The sequence below is a fragment of the Phocoena sinus genome, chromosome 17 (genome assembly GCF_008692025.1).
Source record: "Phocoena sinus isolate mPhoSin1 chromosome 17, mPhoSin1.pri, whole genome shotgun sequence".
NCBI lineage: Eukaryota > Metazoa > Chordata > Mammalia > Artiodactyla > Phocoenidae > Phocoena > Phocoena sinus.
This window is the reverse complement of record NC_045779.1, coordinates 4,587,373-4,605,768: the sequence shown is the minus strand read 5'-3', so window position 1 is coordinate 4,605,768 and position 18,396 is coordinate 4,587,373. Positions and strand designations below refer to the sequence as shown.

The following is an 18,396-nucleotide window of genomic DNA, read 5'->3' as shown; positions in this document are numbered from 1 at the left end:
CTCGCCACTATTATTCAACATAGTTTTGGAAGTCCTAGCCATGGCAATCAGAGAAGAAAAAGGAATAAAAGGAATACAAACTGGAAAAGAAGAAGTAAAACTGTCACTGTTTGCAGATGACATGATCCTATACGTGAAGAATCCTAAAGATGCCACCAGAAAATTACTAGAGCTAATCAATGAATTTGGTAAAGTTGCAGGATACAAAATTAATGCTCAGAAATCTCTTGCATTCTGATGAAAAATCTGAAAGAGAAATTAAGGAAACACTCCCATTTACCACTGCAACAAAAAGAATAAAATACCTAGGAATAAACCTACCTAGGGAGACAAAAGACCTGTATGCAGAAAACTGCAAGACACTGAAGAAAGAAATTAAAGATGATATAAACAGATGGAGAGATATACCACGTTCTTGGATTGGAAGAATCAATATTGTGAAAATGATTATACCACCCAAAGCAATCGACAGATTCAATGCAATCCCTATCAAACTACCACTGGCATTTTTTACAGAACTACAACAAAAAAATCTTAAAATTTGTATGGAGACACAAAAGACCCCAAAAAGCCAAAGCAGTCTTGAGGGAAAAAAAACGGAGCTGGAGGAATCAGACTCCCTGACTTCAGACTATACTACAAAGCTACAGTAATCAAGACAAAACGGTACTGGCACAAAAACAGAAACATAGATCAATGGAACAGGATAGAAAGCCCAGAGGTAAACCCACACACCTATGGTCAACTAATCTATGACAAAGGAGGCAAGGATATACAATGGAGAAAAGACAGCCTCTTCAATAAGTGGTGCTGGGAAAACTGGACAGCTACATGTAAAAGAATGAAATTAGAACATTCCCTAACACCATACACAAAAATAAACTCAAATGGATTTGAGACCTAAATGTAAGATGGGACACTATAAAACTCTCAGAGGAAAACATAGGAAGAACACTCTTTGATATAAATCACAGCAAGATCTTTTTTGATCCACCTCCTGGAGTAATGGAAATAAAAACAAAAATAAACAAATAGGACCTAATGAAACTTAAAAGCTTTTGCAAAGCAAAGGAAACTACAAACAAGACGAAAAGACAACCCTCAGAGTGGGAGAAAATATTTGCAGATGAATAAACGGACAAAGGATTAATCTCCAAAATACATAAACAGCTCATGCAGCTCAATATTAAAAAAACAAACAACCCCATCAAAAAATGGGGAGAAGACCTAAACAGACATTTCTCCAAAGAAGACATACAGATGGCCAAGAAGCGCATGAAAAGCTGCTCAACATCACTATTTATTAGAGAAATGCAAATCAAAACTACAGTGAGGTATCACCTCACACCAGTTAGAATGGGCATCATCAGAAAATCTACAAACAACAAATGCTGGAGAGGGTGTGGAGAAAAGGGAACCCTCTTGCACTGTTGGTGAGAATGCAAATTGATACAGCCACTATGGAGAACAGTATGGAGGTTCCTTAAAAAACTACAAATAGAACTACCATACAACCCAGCAATGCCACTACTGGGCATATACCCTGAGAAAACCATAATTCACAAAGACACGTGCACCCCAATGTTCATTGCAGCATTATTTACAATAGCCAGGTCATGGAAGCAACCTAAATGCCCACTGACAGACGAATGGATAAAGAAGATGTGGTACATATATACAATGGAATATTACTCAGCCATAAAAAGGAACGAAATTGGTTCCTTTGTAGAGACGTGGATGGACTGTCACACAGAGTGAAGTAAGTCAGAAAGAGAAAAACAAATATCGTATATTAACGCATATATGTGGAACCTAGAAAAATGGTACAGATGAACTGGATTGCAGGGCAGAAATAGAGACACAGATGTAGAGAACAAACATATGGACGCCAAGGGGGGAAAGCGGCTGGGGGTGGTGGTGTGATGAATTGGGAGATTGGGATTGACGTGTATACAGTGATGTGTATAAAGTAGATGACTAATAAGAACCTGCTGTATAAAAAAATAAATAAAATTCAAAACAAAATGGAAATTACCTTCCACATGCTATAATCATGATTTTTTAAAAAATAACCTTTCAAGGTTAAATAAAACACATCAACCTGGGAGTCAAGCTGGCTTGCATCGCATTTACTTAGTAGCTAAAAGAGCAAAGTATTATCTCTAAGCCTTGGTTTCCTTATCAATACCAAGAATATCAATAACACACCTTGTAAGGAATTGGTCACCTAACAGAGGACACACACTCAATAAATGAATGCTATTTCTATTATGTTTTCTGTAAAAGGTAATTAGTGCCTGGTACGAAGGTCAAGCAAGTAATAACTGTGCAGGCGTCATTATAAGATCCTTCCGGGCATTCCCTGGTGGTCCAGTGGTTAGGACTCGGAGTTTTCACTGCCATGGCCCAGGTTCAATCCCTGGTTGGGGAACTAAGATCCTACAAGCCACGCAGCCAAAAATAAAAAGGAAAGAAAGGAAGGAAGGGAGGAAGGAAGACGTTATGGAAAAACCCAAATGAACTTTTTCGCCAACCCAATACGATTCTTCCAATTATGAAAGAAATTGGGGACTTCCCTGGTGGTGTAGTGGTTAAGAATCGGCCTGCCGGGATACAGGGAACACAGTTTCGAGCCCTGGTCCAGGAAGATCCCACATGCCGCGGAGCAACTAAGCCCGAGTGCCACAACTACTGACCCTGCACTCTAGAGTTCGCGCGAGCTAAAACTACTGAGCCCACGTGCCACAACTACTGAAGCCCGCTCGCCTACGGCCTGTGCTCCGCAACAAAAGAAGCCACCGCAAAGAGAAGCCCGCGTACGGCAACAAAGAGTAGCCCCCGCTCGCCGCAACTAGAGAAAGCCCGCGTGCAGCAACGAAGACCCAACGCAGACATAAATGAATAGACAAACAAATAAATAAAATTAAAAAAAAAAAAGAAAGAAAAGAAAGACATTGGCTTTCCCTTCTGTGACAAACTAACCACTCCTAGCTCCTTTTCTCCTTGAGCCTCAGACATCAGTCTCTGGTCTGAAGAAAGTGAGTTCGGTCTGAATTGTGAGGCTCTTCATTATCTAGTCTTCAGTAAGTAAGACAGTCTAGATTTGGGGGCCTATGAGCCCTGCAGAGCCCAGGCAGCATGGAAAAGTTAAGTCATCCTGGTGTGGTCCCTCCTTCGTCCATCGTTCATCCAAACATTCTTTCCCTTAGCAACACACGGTGCTTCTGAGCTTGGACAAACATTTCAAAATGCACTTAGGGCTCAAGTCCAAGTGCGCATCTAGGTTCAGATGACCACAGCCTTTGCAAAATCTTTTCAGTCATTTCCATATCGTTGGACAGAATAAGCTCCCTAAAGACGATGATGGCCAAAAACTGATTACTTGGGCAAAAAGAAAAGCAAATAGGAAATGTTTGTTAGGCCTCTATTATATTTCAAGTACATCCACATAAATAATCACAGATGAACTTCAAAAGACCTCCTGTTATGAATCTTCACACGACACATGGCCACAGGGAGATGTCGAGAGGTCAAGTGACTTGCCCAGATTATAACTCCAACTGTGAGAATTCATACCTGCGAAGGTGGAGCCAGGTCATGTGACCAGGTCCGCTGTCTGTCAAATGATCCCATTTCACTTGAGGCCTGTGAGAGCCTACAAGAGGCTATGGTCATGACTGTTCTCCAGGTGGGGAGCTGGGGCTCACAGACACTGCTCCCGCAAGGTAAACCTGGGGGTTAAGAGCAGTGCCATCACCCCGGGGCAGCAGGGGCGGGGCAGGCGGGGAGGCAGCAGAATGCAGCAGGACAAATGCCCACAGTTCACCCTCAGAATTTAAAACTCTGCCTCCCAGTATTCCCTCCCTAGTAACTTCCATCCAGGCTTAATAACACCACCCTTTCCTACCATCTTGGAAGATGCTGCTGGAGAGAACCTTTATTTATTTTTTTAAGTAGAAGAGCTAAAAGAGAATAACTACTACGCGTATCCTGTTCCTCAGGCATCTCCAGGTAACCGTGGAGCAACAGTTACACAAGCTGCTAGACTGTCACCAACACACACCTCACCATCTCCAGCAGACGGGTAAGGAAGCCGGCTAAATTGTTTCCCCATCTTTTCTTTTTCTATTCTCAGCTGAGGAACACACTTCTTCACTGGAAACCTGCCCTGCTCTGGCCAGTCCCCTTGCTAATCCGCCCCCCACCTCCATCCCCAGCTTTCCCCCCCGCCCCCCCCGCCCCCCCGGTTCCAATCTTCCAGGTCATCCAACGGTGAAAACGCAGACAGCAAGCATCAGCACCTGTGGCCAGAGGAAGATGAACCTGGGGCCGGAACTGCAGGCAGTCAAACCATGGGCTCAGTGACCACCCCCCCCCCGGGTGGGGTCATTCCCAGCCTTGGCCTCTGGATCACAACTGTGACTCCTTTGCAGGAAGATGGGCACCTCCGTACTCTGCTGCCTGTGTGCGTTCTTCATATTTCACATGAAATAGAAAGTTATACTCCTCGTCCTACTTTAAAAAATATTTTAACTTCCTGAGCATATTGGAACAATTCGACCATTCAGAATAATGGATGGGAGGGCAAGTCAAATGCATGCATATTCATGACCGGCAAGCATCCAAGAAACGTTTTCTGAATCATGAATAGATGAAGCATTACTTCATGGGCTAATGCATTCCGCAGGTCAAACGACAGCGCTCTCTCACCCCCAACAAAAATAAATGTCAAAACTACGAGAAGCAGAACAAACAGTCAGTGATAAGGGTACTGTGTTTCTTCACACCAAAAAAGAGAGTCCCATTTTATGAAGACCATTATAACTGAATTCACAAAGCCAGTTGGTGCTTTTAAATGTCTGTGTGCGCACTGGCTCTGTGTCACACAGCAGGATGTTTGATTACTTGTGGGTCACTGGAAACCACCCTTATCACACCCAGGTTTCTAAACTTGCATTTATACATTTACTGAGCTATGCAGAGATGGGGAGAAAAACAAGCTATGTATGGCGAGCGCCATCTAATTTTACTAACGAATGGTTGAATAAACAGGTATGTAAATAAGGCTCCAATCAAACCCAGTGTGAGAATTTTAGCAACTGAATAGCCAGGGTATAAAACCAGACCAGGACTTGTCCTCCTCCCACTGAACTGCAGTCATTCAACACAGAGATGCCGATGCCAGCCAAACCCACAGCTTGAAAAGCTGTTCATCTGCCAAACCAAATGGCTTTGTACTGCTTTTCAGTTTCTAACGCTTTATTGTGAAAACGCCAACACGGGAAACTCGACTAAAGCTTGACACAGGAACGTAGATGCCTTTGAGGAGAGAGAGTGAGGGGAGGTGCAACCGGAGATGCTGTGTGTGAGCTCCGCTCTGCTTCTCCATCTGGGGGGCGTTACATGAGGGTTTGCTTGGAGCTAGGCTTACCTCTGGGTTTGTATTTTGCTACATGTACGTTACACTTAAATTAAAAGAAAAAAACCACCTCTACACTGGGAAAGCGTAAGAACTGTCCTCCTCTTCACACCTATGAAGAAGAACTCCATTAGAAATATCCTTTCCTATTATGTGATTTGGAATTGGGGGTCCGTGGCTAGAAATAACAGAATTAGCCAACCAGAAAGCACCTTTCAGAGCCATCTAGTTCACCTTTTCTGAAAAGTCCTGCAAGAGAGTCACTTAGCCTGCGCTTACAAACTTCTGACTTGTAATGGAGAAGGACCACTTCACACCCCAGCTGGGTCCCCTGCAGGCAGCTCTGATTGTTATAAAGTTCCTCCTTACTCTCCAATCCCAATCCCTGCCTTGGTAAAATTCTCCATTATAAACTCACACCAGAGCCATTACAAAATCTTGTCAGCCATCAATCCACTTGGCCCTGGATTAACACAGAGTTAGAGACCCTGTCCCCTTCCCTGCGAACCACTGAGCACCAGTCAGCTAGCTAGGTGCCCCAGTCAGAATAAGGGCAACTCAGCAAACTCAATGAAATGTCCTCCAGACCACCCTCATCTATTTGTACACATTTCTTTTATCGAGCAACTTCTTAAAACTCATTTTTAAAACTGTAATAAAATACACATAATGAGGGCTTCCCTGGTAGCGCAGTGGTTGAGAGTCCGCCTGCCGATGCAGGGGACGCGGGTTCGTGCCCCGGTCCGGGAAGATCCCACATGCCGCAGAGCGGCTGGGCCCGTGAGCCATGGCCGCTGAGCCTGCGTGTCCGGAGCCTGTGCTTCGCAACGGGAGAGGCCACAACAGTGAGAGGCCCGCGTACCGCAAAAAAAAAAAAAAAAAAAAAAATACACATAATGAAATTTATATCTTAACCATATTTAAGTGTACAATTAAGTACATTCATAACCTCATGCACCATCACCATCCATCTCCAGAGCTCTTTTCATCTTGCAGCAATGAAATTCCAGATCCATCGAACTACCATTCCCCTTCCCCCCGCCCCTGGCAACCACCATTCTACTTCCTGTCTCTGTGAATTTGATTTCTCCAAGTACCTCATATGGTTGGAATCATACAATATTTGTCCTTTTATTTCTCTTAACATACTGTTTTCAAGGTTCATCCGTATTGTAGCTTGTGTCAGAATCTCCTTCCTTTTCAAGGCTGAATGATACTCTCTTGCATGTATAGACCACATTTTGTTTATCCGTTCGTCTGTTGATGGATACTTGAGTTAGCTATTGTGAATAATGTTGCTATGAACATGGGTGTACAAATATCTCTTCAGGACCCACTTTCAATTTTGGGAGGTCTATACGCAGAAGAGGAATTGCTGAATCAAAAGGAAATTCTGTGTTTAATTTTCGGAGGAACTGCCAGACTGTTTTCCACAGCACCTGCACCATTTTATCAATCCCACCAGCAGAGCACAAGGGCTCCAATTTCTCCGCAGCTTCACCAACATTTGTTATTTTCTGGGTTTTGTTTCTGTGTTTGGTTTTCTGGTTAATTCCATATTCTCCCTATCCTGTGCTCTAACCACTTACACACTGCCTTCCTTCTTACCAGAACTACTTGTTTCTGTGCACTGATTCAGATGCCCAGGGATTTCCCGAGCAAGGTGATGGTTACACCCAGGACCACAGCAAGTTAGCTTGTCAGCCTCCGGTGTGTGAACAGCCCAGAGAGAATAGAGCACGATCAACTCTTTAGGACAGGAAGTTCACACTTATTAAGGTTTATACCCACCACAATGACTAACACACAGCACTCAATAAATATACATTTCAAAAATCCATTGTGATTACAGAAGCCCAGTTATCAGCATTAATGCCACACCGGTCTGTGTGACTAGGAGAAACAAAGAGCAGACAACCACCTACTGTGTACGTCACAAATTAGTAATCAGGATAACCTATACTATCTTCCTTCCAATTTCCTGACTTTCACATAAGGCTTTTTCTTTCTTTATCCTTTATCCATGTCTCACTTCCCTTCTGTCCTCCCTCCCCCACTCCTTTTCTGTTTGTATCTTAGGACCATCTATGAAGCATTATTTTTTTTACTGATTACCGTCCAACTCAAAGTACACCATTCATGAACCAATCACTTGCAAGAATAAGAGGTTTTGACCAATCAGGGCCACCCTGTAGATGGGGACGCAGAAAACGTCTGCAGAAACTTCAGTGGAGAAGATGGATCCTGATGTGATCTGGGTTCTGTTGGGAAGACAGGCAGAGTAATAGTGCTGGGTGGACAGGCCAACAGTCGTGTCCCTACACATCCTGTACTTACAGAGGATGGATATTCAGTCAATCTGACAGCGGCTGGCTTCAACTGTGCAAAAACAGTGCAGAACTAGAACTGACAAGCAGAAACTATGGAAATAAAACATTGTAGCATGAGAGAAAAGCTTTCTAATATCCACAGCTGGACAAAAATGAAACGGGCTGCTTTGGGCAACAGGAATATCCCTGTCACGGTGCTTTTCACAATGTGACCTCCTTACCTGCGTTGGAATCACCTGGGACAGACCCTAACTTTTGAGACCCAGTGTTCAAGGGAAAGTGACTATGTGTGAGACACACTGACAAAAATCTCTTTCTTCTCTCAGAGTCTGTGCTTCTCATGCTTGATACTAAGGTAGATGGGTGATGTCAACAGCCCCGTGGTTGACACTTGACGCCAGGGGGAACACATCATTTGTTAAATTGGGCTGTACTAGGCCGCCTTAGTTGAAGACATTAACTACAGCAATAAGGTAATGTTTGAGTCATTTACCAAAACGTCCAGAAATTTTTTTTCTACTAGACTCTTGAAAGGTTATCCACTGGTAAAGGAATTTATGGCAAATGACAATTAAATCCTCATTTAGTGGTTATCTTCATTTATTTAAAGCTTTTAAAATAACTGAAAACCATAAAGCGAAATATACGTAGGCAGCTATGAAATTCAACTTGTTGAATTTTCTTTTTTAAATAGATTTGGCATCATTAAATTTGAAACAACTGGAAAAGTCAGTGTGGTCCAGAGAGACAAAAACTAACTCGTTCGGTGCTTGTTTGATTATCCTGATGACCATGAACTGTATATTAGAAATTTCTTTGAAGCAGGGGCTGCATCCACTACCCCATGTCGCTCCTCGGATGATGAAGTCTCTTGTTCTTTAAAGACGCCTCCCTTTAAAGCCTCCGACTGGTGAATTCCTTCTCCCCCTATCCTACACGGCTCAGGCATCGTCCCCTCACTGTCACCAAGAGCCCTGTCCTTCTGTTTGCAGAGCACTCTGTACATACACGTCTAGGGCAGCACCGAGCAGACTCTGAAAACCACATTTATGCCCCCGTGTCCCACTCCTGAGGGCATCTTTGAATGCAGAGGCCATCCAGCTCACCCCTGTAGCCTCCGGCAATTCCTGGTACCTCAGGCAGATCAGAAGTTCAGCTGACCCATGACAGCGGAGGCTCCAGCCCAGGGCAAACACCGTGCTGGGAAGGATGGCCTATGACAGACTCCCCCGCTAGACTCTGAACTTTACAGACGCTGAGACAGCGTCTAAGCCTTGTACTATTATGTGCCGGCTGTGTACCAGAAACTGTGTCAGAGATGACGGATTCACTCTGCTAATCCCCACCACACACCTGAGAAGCAGGTATGGTGCTGTTATCATCATTTTATAAATGAAGAAATGGTGAGAATAAGTCACAAGTGTTGGAGCGCAGACTGGGCTCCGGTTTGTCTAACTTGGAAGTCCGTCTTCTTTCCACCATATGACATACCATCTTTTCTCAAGGTTAAAATGAATAATCCCTCGTGGGCACTGAATACATCAGCTATTCAACATGCCGTGTCTGATTACGCAAGGGCGTTCCTCGCATAATTGCCAAATTACGCCATTTTGTCCAACCGTCGCCATTCCTAACTACGGTGATGCTTTTAATACACGAATTTGTACGTGGTAAGAACAATGCCACAACCGAGCTGCCGCCGTACAATAAATAGTCTCCATTTAAATCAAATGGAAAATACCGATAACCCCACAGAAACTTAGACCTCAACTCCGAACTGATTTCTTCAGCAGTGTTGCCTCTTCAGGAAGATTCAGATAAATGTCTGGACAAGCTCATCACCATCCGGGACAGTCATCAAGTTCCTCCTCGCTACTGACTACAAATGATGTAGTCTGATGTCATGTAACGTAGCAATAAATGTTACTTTCTGGCCCCAGATTAACCTCTGTGGAAGTCCCCGTTCCTCCCCCGGGTTAATCGTCCTCCTATTCAGAGCACACAATGAGTGTCTCAGTGTCTCCTCATGTTTTGGCGACATCACCAATACTTTACTACGGAAGAGTCTAGGCAAGAAGTTGATTGTGATGGGGAAAAAATGGCTGCCCCCAAAAAGGCTCCACCATTCACCTCCGTCTACACAGTGCAATCCAACACTGAGTCCTGGGGACAACGGTCCTCGGCGCCTGCGCGAACAGCCCCACCCCTGCCTGGCCGCCCAGTGATGCTGCAGGAACCAGTCTCCTCCCCCGGCCCCCCCGCGGCTCCTTCTCCCCTGCGGGGTTTCCTCCCGATGCTGGGCCTGACTCATGGTAGGTTCTCAAGAAACTCAGCCCTAAATGTAAGTGGACGCTTCTTTAGGAAAATATCCTGGCTGCTTACAAAGTCTGCAACGCATGAGCTCCTCCAGGGTCGGGTCTGCCTGAAATGATATCCACACAGCCATCATAAGGGCTACTTTTGACCCGAAGTTTCCTGATCGCTCCAACTCCCCTCTGCCGCCACGCTGGCTTATTACACGTCATCGCCCATTACACCGCTGTCCTAAAATCATATACGTCACGTTCTTTGTAACGAAATAGAGATCTACAAAAAAGAAAAATCAGCGTTCGCCCATCACCCAGAAATAATCAGTACTGAAGACTTTAGTATAAAATAATTACCGACGTGCATGGCTTATAATTATGAATCACACAGAAATATTTTAGTTCAGAAATGGTCACATATATTACGTCTCAGCTTGTGTTCAGCTTTTTAAAAGCATCTTTCATATCGGTAAGTATAATTTAATTCTCTTTTTAAAGAAATTTGCAAGGTATACCATTCACTGTATGGATGTATCTTAATTTATGTTTGTGTAATAAACCCCCTCACTGGACTGGAGCTTGTGGAATTGCTGGGACCACCTCTGAGCATTTTAGTTTACTTATTTATTTACTTTTGGCCACCCCACTTGTGGGGTCCTAGTTCCCCAACCAGGGATTGAACCCGGGCCACAGCAGTGAAAGCCAAGCCCTAACCACTGGACCACCAGGGAAGTCCCACCTCTGTACATTTTAAACTCTGCCCCATCTCACCAAGCTGGCCTCAGAGGACTGCCTGGGGTCAGACTCCCCCAACAAGCTGGGAGGAGGGGCTTTTCACCAAATGTTCTTTCTTTCTTTTCTTTTTCTTTTTTTTTGGCATACAGATGGGTGCGCATTTGGGCCCAAGGTAAAGTATGATGTTTCTTGCTACGGATCAAGGTGAAGAAGTGTGAAAGTCACTATCTATCCCAAATGTTTAACAAGAGGCTATAGCTTGAGGAATTTTAAAAATAGCACCGAACACTGTAGTTAGGATTAAGAAATTATTACAATGCCTGAACATTAAAAGATTTCAAAACGTCCACTCAGAGTTTTGTAAGAGTTTCCATGATGCAGAATTTCAAAACGTCCATCTTTCTGTGGCTGACAACTCCAGCATGGCCGCCGCGGGGTTCTGCCCGAAGAGGCTCCACCCTGAGGGCTAGGTTCATTCTTTTTTCCCCTCCCCTCCCCTCCCCATACCCCCCCACCCCCCCAGGACAAACTGAAAAGGAACAGAGCAGAAGGTGGTAGAAAGAGCCCGAACCCGCAAGCAAAAGCAGCGCGGGGTGGTGCCGAAGGCCAGGGCATCGCTTCCGGCGGCCTCCTCCTCCCGCGGGCCTCCCGCCGCACTTCTGCTCTCCGTGCCACAGCTTCCCCGTGGAAAGCAGAAGTGGGCCTCCCTCTCCAGACGGCCTCTCTGGACCAGCTTCCCCCACCGCGCCTCCCCCGCCCCCGGGGGTTAACATTCACCAGGCGACCGGAGCCACCACGAAGAGCCGAGGGGGTGGGGGGCGCCCCCTGACCCGGCTGGAGGCGGATCGTGTCCACACCCATCTCGCCCGCCTCACCGTGGACTCTCACCAGCTCCGAAGAGTCACTACGGCTCCCCACCCGTGCACGACACGGCGGAGCCACGCTGGGCCCACAGAGCGACGCGGAGAACCGGGGAGAGGGGGCGAAGAGCTTCTAACCAGCATGACTCGGGGTCAGTAAAGAGCGTGCCCTTAGGTGCTCACAGAAACGGGGGCGTGTGCGCAGGCCCAGCAAGGACCTGACTTTGTCTCGAGTGTGAAGTGTGAATCGGAAATGAGACACACTTAAAGACCCCCTGGGCCTCATGCTGAAGACTTCTTCCCTGTGTCCTAAAGCTCACCAGGAGGAGACAGAGCTCCCAGCCTTGAGGAACGCTCACTCCGATGGACTCTATTAATGTATCCCCGTTCGTAGTCATTGTATGGAACATCACTTATACATATTAGCGTGATGAAGAATGAGCAGTTACACCGAGATCAACCAATAACGGGCAACTCCTACCAACTCGTGACTTGAAGGCTCTGTACAATAGTGGGGAAAGAGTTGAAGAGAGGAGTCAGAGAAGAGAGACTGGAAATACACTGAAGTTAATAAAATGCAAATAAAGCACAGTGAAATAACCAACACTTTGGAGGAGTTCTTTACAAATGGAAACTGTATCTTGATTATAAATACAACTTTCACGAAATAGCTTGGCAGCAAATAAGAAATGTTGATGCTCAGTCAGTACTAAGGGAAAGTAAAGTTCAGGACAAGATTGAAGAAGAAGCCCAAGAATTAAGAACCGAGGCTGTTAACAGGACCCTTCAACCTGTTAGCATGGATGAGCCTTTTAAACACATCGTCCCCAGTAATTCCTGAAACTTGCTGTTCTAAATTACAAGGGAGCCCTTCCAGCTAACGGAAGCCAAGGATATCTAAAATAAGGTTCAAGTCTTTAAACTGACCTGTTCCAAAAATTCGAATCCCTCAATGGGCAGATTTCCCTACTATGTTCTACACTTGGGCTTCTCCCCCAAATGAGAACTTACTCAAAATAAATGTCAGAAATGATGAGAGAGTGAGCTCAAAGTTTCACAACTTAAGTATCAGGAAAGCAGACAGCTGTAAGAAACCTTTCAGTACTTCTGACCAACTTCCTCTTCCCTGTCCGGCTCTTAATCAACCTTAAAAGATGGGAGGGGATGTCTGTCTAGTGTAGCAGTGTGGGCGTAGGACGAGCCTTGTTTATAGCAGGTACCCCGGAAACAGGCAGCGTGTCTCCATGTGCATCCCGCGGGCCCTCTCTCCTTACTTTATATTTTGCCCACGAGTGACAACTCTCCCTATTATAACAACCACACAAGGAGGCTCGTAGGGTTTTATAAAGAGGCTGAAGGGAATCCCTTTACAAAGTATTACTGGGTACTTCTATAGTGACCAGTAAGCACTGGAGAGCCCCCAAGGCAGTCACTAGAGCTGCTCTGACAGCAGCCAGGATAGGTGTCACCTAGGCAGCTATCAGAGCTCCCCCAGCCCCAAGCAGGAAGCCGAGCTGAAAGCCACAGAAACTCAGCTCCTCAGTAGAGCCTAAGTACCCTGCGTGCCAGGACACCCGCCTCATCTGCTCTGACGGCCCCTTAGTTCAGACAATTTCCGAGTGATAGAAGAAAATTACCTCGTGATTCTGTCTTAAACATGTTTATTAGATGATACATTAATTACTTCTAAGTTGAGTACCTACTACAGGTCCAAAGGCAGAAAAGGGGGAAAACTCTAGAGGTGGAGCCAGAAAACATACCTACTATGCCCAGCGATGCCACTTAACCAGGCTTGTGACCTTGGATATGCCTAAACTCTTTTTTTTTTTTTGGTATCTGTCCCTGCCTACCCTGGGGGGTCATGAGAGCTCAAATGAAATCACAGTTCAGAAGGCTTCAGAGCCCTGGATAAGCAAGACGTATCAGCACCATCATTGCCAGAAAGAGCCCAGGAAAGGTCCGAGGCTGTCTCTGCCATCAATGTGTCATTGATCAATGCCCCAACTAATGACTGTGATGACCTTTCCATGTCAACACTGTCCATGCCTGAGGACACAGAGGTCACTGAGATCAGCAGTGTGAGTGGGCTGTAACAGTGTTTCATGATGGGGACATATATTCCTATTTATACAGATTTTAAATTAATATGGGTTTGTTTATGGATAATATGGTCCCACATTTTTGTGTATTTTTGAATTTATTTATTTATTTTTATTTTTGGCTGTGTTGGGTCTTCGTTGCTGTGCGCGGGCTTTCTCTGGTTGCTGTGAGCGGGGGCTACTCTTTGTTGCATTGTGCGGGCTTCCCATTGCAAAGCACGGGCTCTAGGCACATGGGCTTCAGTAGTTGTGGCTCGCGGGCTCTAGAGCGCAGGCTCAGTAGTTGTGGCGCACGGGCTTAGTTGCTCCGCGGCATGTGGGATCTTCCCGGGCCAGGGCTCGAACCCGTGTCCCTTGCATTGGCAGGCGGATTCTTAACCACTGCACCACCAGGGAAGCCCGATAACATGGTTTAATGTTGTAAGTTACTAGTCCATATATTCATTTGAACCAGCTGGCCTCTCAAATGTTTCAGTGGTTTATTTTTGAATACAAATATAATGGAACTAAAAGGCTTTGGAAGTCATTGAATCACAACCCCACTGGATCACTTTTCTGCTAAGAGAATGCCATGGGTGGGGATGGGACACAGATATCACAAGTTCTCTACAAAAGTGTCCAATACCGAAGATTGTAAGATAAAGTGCATCTTTTTGGGCAACATCTTACCCAGATGTGGTCTTTGCAGGCTACCTCTTACCACTCCAAATCAAGACTTCTCTCCCAGTGATACACCACAGAAACCAGTCCTGAGTGGAAATGCCCACTTACAACACTAGCGCTGGGATAACTTGACAGTCAAAAAAGTTCCTCAAATCCCCATTTTAGAATCCAGGACAGAGAGGACCAGTGAGCTACAGATGCCTTAGGGGCCAGCCTGTTCTCTGGCCTTGCACAGGACCAGGCTCGGAGCAGACTTTCCTTCCTTCTTCCAAGCAATCTCGACCACGTGACAAGCACCAGGGCTAGCATTTTGGACAAGACTGGCAAAGCTGTTTTCACAGAGATTTCACTGTAGTGGTGAAAGCAAGACTATACACATATGGGCAAATCATAATATAACTCTAGTTACTGCTATGAAGGAAATACTGGCGGAATAAATGGCCCAAGTAATTGATCCCAAATCACAGCTGTGATAAATGGTGGAAGAGACCCAAACTCGGGTTTCCTGGCTTCTTTATGTCAGCTGCCCTCTGTCCTTCACTCAGGAAGAGGGTTTTCCCATTCTGCATCCAAAGAGGCCCAGCAGATATATGTATACATATAGCTGATTCACTTTGCTGTACAGCAGAAACTAGCACACCATTGTAAAGCGATTATACTCCAATAAAGATGTAAAAAAACAAAACAAAGAGGCCCAGTCACCAAAAGCCCCTTGTGATCAAATTCAATGTCTTCAAGCCTCAAAACGGCTTGACTTCCTTACTTCCAAATGAGAACCAAGAGCTACCTGAATCCTACCCTTTTCCAGCAGAGCTTACCTTATCAGGACGTACTTAGGAGTACTCAGTAAGCTCCCGTTTTCTCTCAGCGCATATTCCCCTCCCCACAGCTTTAGATGGTGCTGGCCAGAGAGAACGCCCCTGCCCTCCTGAACCCTACGGCCGGCTGCGGGGTAGCCAAGAAATCAAAAGCAAGTCAAACCTCCTCATTGGCTAGTTCTTAGGGTGAGTCAGACTCCGGAGCGCTGCTTTGGGACAGCACGTCTCCGGTGTATTTATTCTGCAGATTTATTAGTAAGGTCAGGTGGCTAAATCTGACAAGCAGGTTTGGGTGTAAAAACCATCAAATTGCAAAGAACCAGGGAGCCTCGTTGTTATGGACAAAATTATTCGCAATAATAACAGCACCGTTTATGGAATGCCTAGTATGTGCTTGGGGCTTTACGTGCAATAAACAGTTCAGAAGGTAGGTATGTTCTCCTAAAGATGAGGAAACCCAAACCGAGAATTTCAAATAATAGGCCCAAGTTCACACTCAGCTAGGAAACTGTGAAACCCGGGTTGAACTCAAGTTACTGAGATGGCAAAGAAGTTGGGGTAATTCAGACAGTCTCACACACACACACACACACACACACACACACACACACACACGCCGGAGATAACGCAGGAAAGTGAGAAATGACGTTCACACCCCTCCCCCCAGGCGAAGGAAAGGCAACCCCTGAATTCTTAAAATAACTCTCGCTTCCTCTCGGCCGCCGGGGGCTCGGGACCGCCGCCCCGCAGGCCGGGAGGCGCCGGGCTCCGCGGGAGGGTGCGCAACGCCCCCGCCGCCGCGCCCGGACGTCACGCTCCCGCCGGGCCACCGGGGAGGGCGGCCGCCGCCGGCCTCGTAGGGCGCCCGGGCCGGGCCGCATCGCTCACCTCGGGGACCCGAGGCCCGGAGGGGACGCCGGACCGTGCCAAAGAGGAGTCTCCGCGGGACCTCCGCCGCGCGCGCGCCGCGTGGACAGGGGCTTCCCCGCCACGCAGGGAGCGGCCCGCGCGGGGACAGCATCCGGCCCTCGGGGCGGCGCCGGAGGGACCCGCGGTGCGCCCGCCCCCCGCCCGCAGCCCGCGCCCCGCCCCTGCGCCCCGGGCCGAGAGACACCTGCTGAGCCGCCCGCCCCGGCCCCCCGCCTCCCGGCTCCCGCCCGCGGCTCACCAGCTCCGGGTGCGAGTCGCGCGCGGCGGCGGCGGCGGCGGCGGCACTCCACGGTGGCCGGGGGTCCGAGCGGGGGCCGCGACGGGGCGGGGCGGGGGGCGCGCGGCTCGGGGTGCGGGCTCGGGCCCGGGGTGGCGCGGCCGCCCCGCCTGCCGCGGGCTGGAGGCTGCGGCGCGTCCGGCCCCGAGGCGCACGGCCGGGAGCGAGCGGCGGCGGCCCTGAGCGGCGGCGGAGGAACTGGCCGTCGCCGAGCTCGGCCGGGAGGTCCCAGCTACTTCCTGGTGCTCGGATTTGCATACCGCGCCTGGAGGGCGGGGAAGTGACCGTTTGGCCCCTGCCCAAGGTTCGGGGCTTTGGCGTGGCCGTCGCGCCGAGCTTTGAAGGCAAAGAAACCTGCATCCCAGCCCGCAGCTCCGGAGCGTGGAGCCGCCCCGGGCCCGACCTCCTCCGGCGGAGGCGGACAGAAGGATCTTTCAGGAGACCCTCTGGCGCCTGGCGTCCTGGCACAGCGACGGAACCCCTCGCGTCTCCTGTCCTTCCCTTCCAACCTACTCCCTAGAGTGTTAGGAAGCGGGGTGCCCCTGGCAGCAGAGGGGCGCGCTCTGCTCCCCCAACATTTGGAGTTCTCTAGAGAGAGGATGCTCAGGGTCTCCTTGAGTTCTTAACCAGTAGAGTCGCTCCTTGAGGGTATACACGGGGGTGTTCAGGGCGTTGATAGGGGTGGGGGGTGGTCGTGGACTTAAATGGCCTGGCGGTTCCTCAGTTCCTCAAAACTTAAATCTCCTCCCGGAAAAATGGAGACAGGGTACTGGGAGCATGTAAAGGGCTCGCCCTGTGCCTGGCACACCTTCATCCCCGCGTGTAGCACGGTGCTTGGCGCACAGCAGGTGCCTGACCGTTGTTTGTTGAAAGAATGACTGCATCTTCAAGCTCACGGTCCAACTCAGTAAATGCCACGTACAGACCCAAGGTAGATTATCCGTCTTGTTCTAAGCAAGATTCCGCTCGCTGAGATCTCAGCATTGCACTGCAGTGTAGCATTTACGAGGAAATAAACAGCTCCCTGTAGGAGATTTGGACTTTGTGTTAATAATAGGAGACACCTACATAGGGCCTATCGGGTGCCAGACACGGCCCCAAGCTCGTGAGACCGATGACCCTTTATTAACAATGTTCTTGAGAGGCCAGCCCACCTGAGGCTACAGCCATAGTCCAGCGGTCCAGTCTGCCGTCTTATAACATAACATGACCCAGGGAGCAGTCATTTATTACTGGTAACAGAGGAAACGGTCTGCAGACTACTGCCTTAACCAACAGCAACAAAGTAGGATGGTTTCTACCTGTGATGGTCACTGGTATGTAGCTGGTTAGTTTCCTGTTGAAGAGGAGGGATTGGGTTACCTGTTGGAAAGTGTTGATCATGTCATGGATCCTATGGAATAATTCCGTACCTGAGGGCCCGTTTCCTGGACTTTTCTTCAGAATGACCTCTTAAATATCTTGGCCTTAATGTAAAATATCTACTATTACCAATGAGTCCTTGAGGTCCTGGCTAAAGGCATCTGGCAAGTAAGAATGGGACACAGAATGTTTGGGGTAGGCTAATCCATCTGGAAGGTCCTGCCGGTGTTTATGGTGAAAGGGCTCTTGGAGCAATAGACAGAACAGCAGGCAGAGCTGGGCTTGCAGCAAGCTCCACCACTTCTTTTCTTGTGTAATAAAAAGTAAGGATCTCCAAAAGAGATCCCCAGAAGTATTATTTATTTATGTATTTTTAATTTTATTTTCTATTGCATGAAATTTCCTTTAAATTCTGTAGTGCTTTACAATTTTCAAGTTTCACACACATGAGTTTTTTCTAATCCCTTAATGATCCCTTTTGCTTTTTAAATCCCCTACCCTAAAATACCCCTCCCCACGCTCCACCCCGTCTATTTATTTATCCATTCATTCATTCATTCGTTATTTGGCTGCACCAGGTCTTAGTTGTGGCACGCG

At 47.5% G+C, this 18,396-nt stretch overlaps 1 protein-coding gene across 4 annotated transcripts in view; it reads right to left on the bottom strand.

The window, feature by feature from the left end:
• LYN (LYN proto-oncogene, Src family tyrosine kinase) overlaps window positions 1-16,614 on the bottom strand; it is a 112,746-nt gene extending 96,132 nt beyond the window's left edge. For 2 of the 4 annotated variants that reach the window (XM_032610569.1, XM_032610563.1), the window contains exon 1: window positions 16,399-16,614. Coding sequence is in view for 2 of the 4 variants with exons in the window: in XM_032610559.1 (XP_032466450.1) it covers window positions 16,119-16,251 (133 nt within the window). In the remaining 2 variants the exon portion in view is untranslated. Of the gene's footprint in view, window positions 1-16,118; window positions 16,271-16,398 lie in introns of those variants that run through there. The other 2 variants (XM_032610559.1, XM_032610556.1) reach the window with 2 other exon arrangements.
• Window positions 16,615-18,396: the final 1,782 nt, after the last annotated feature.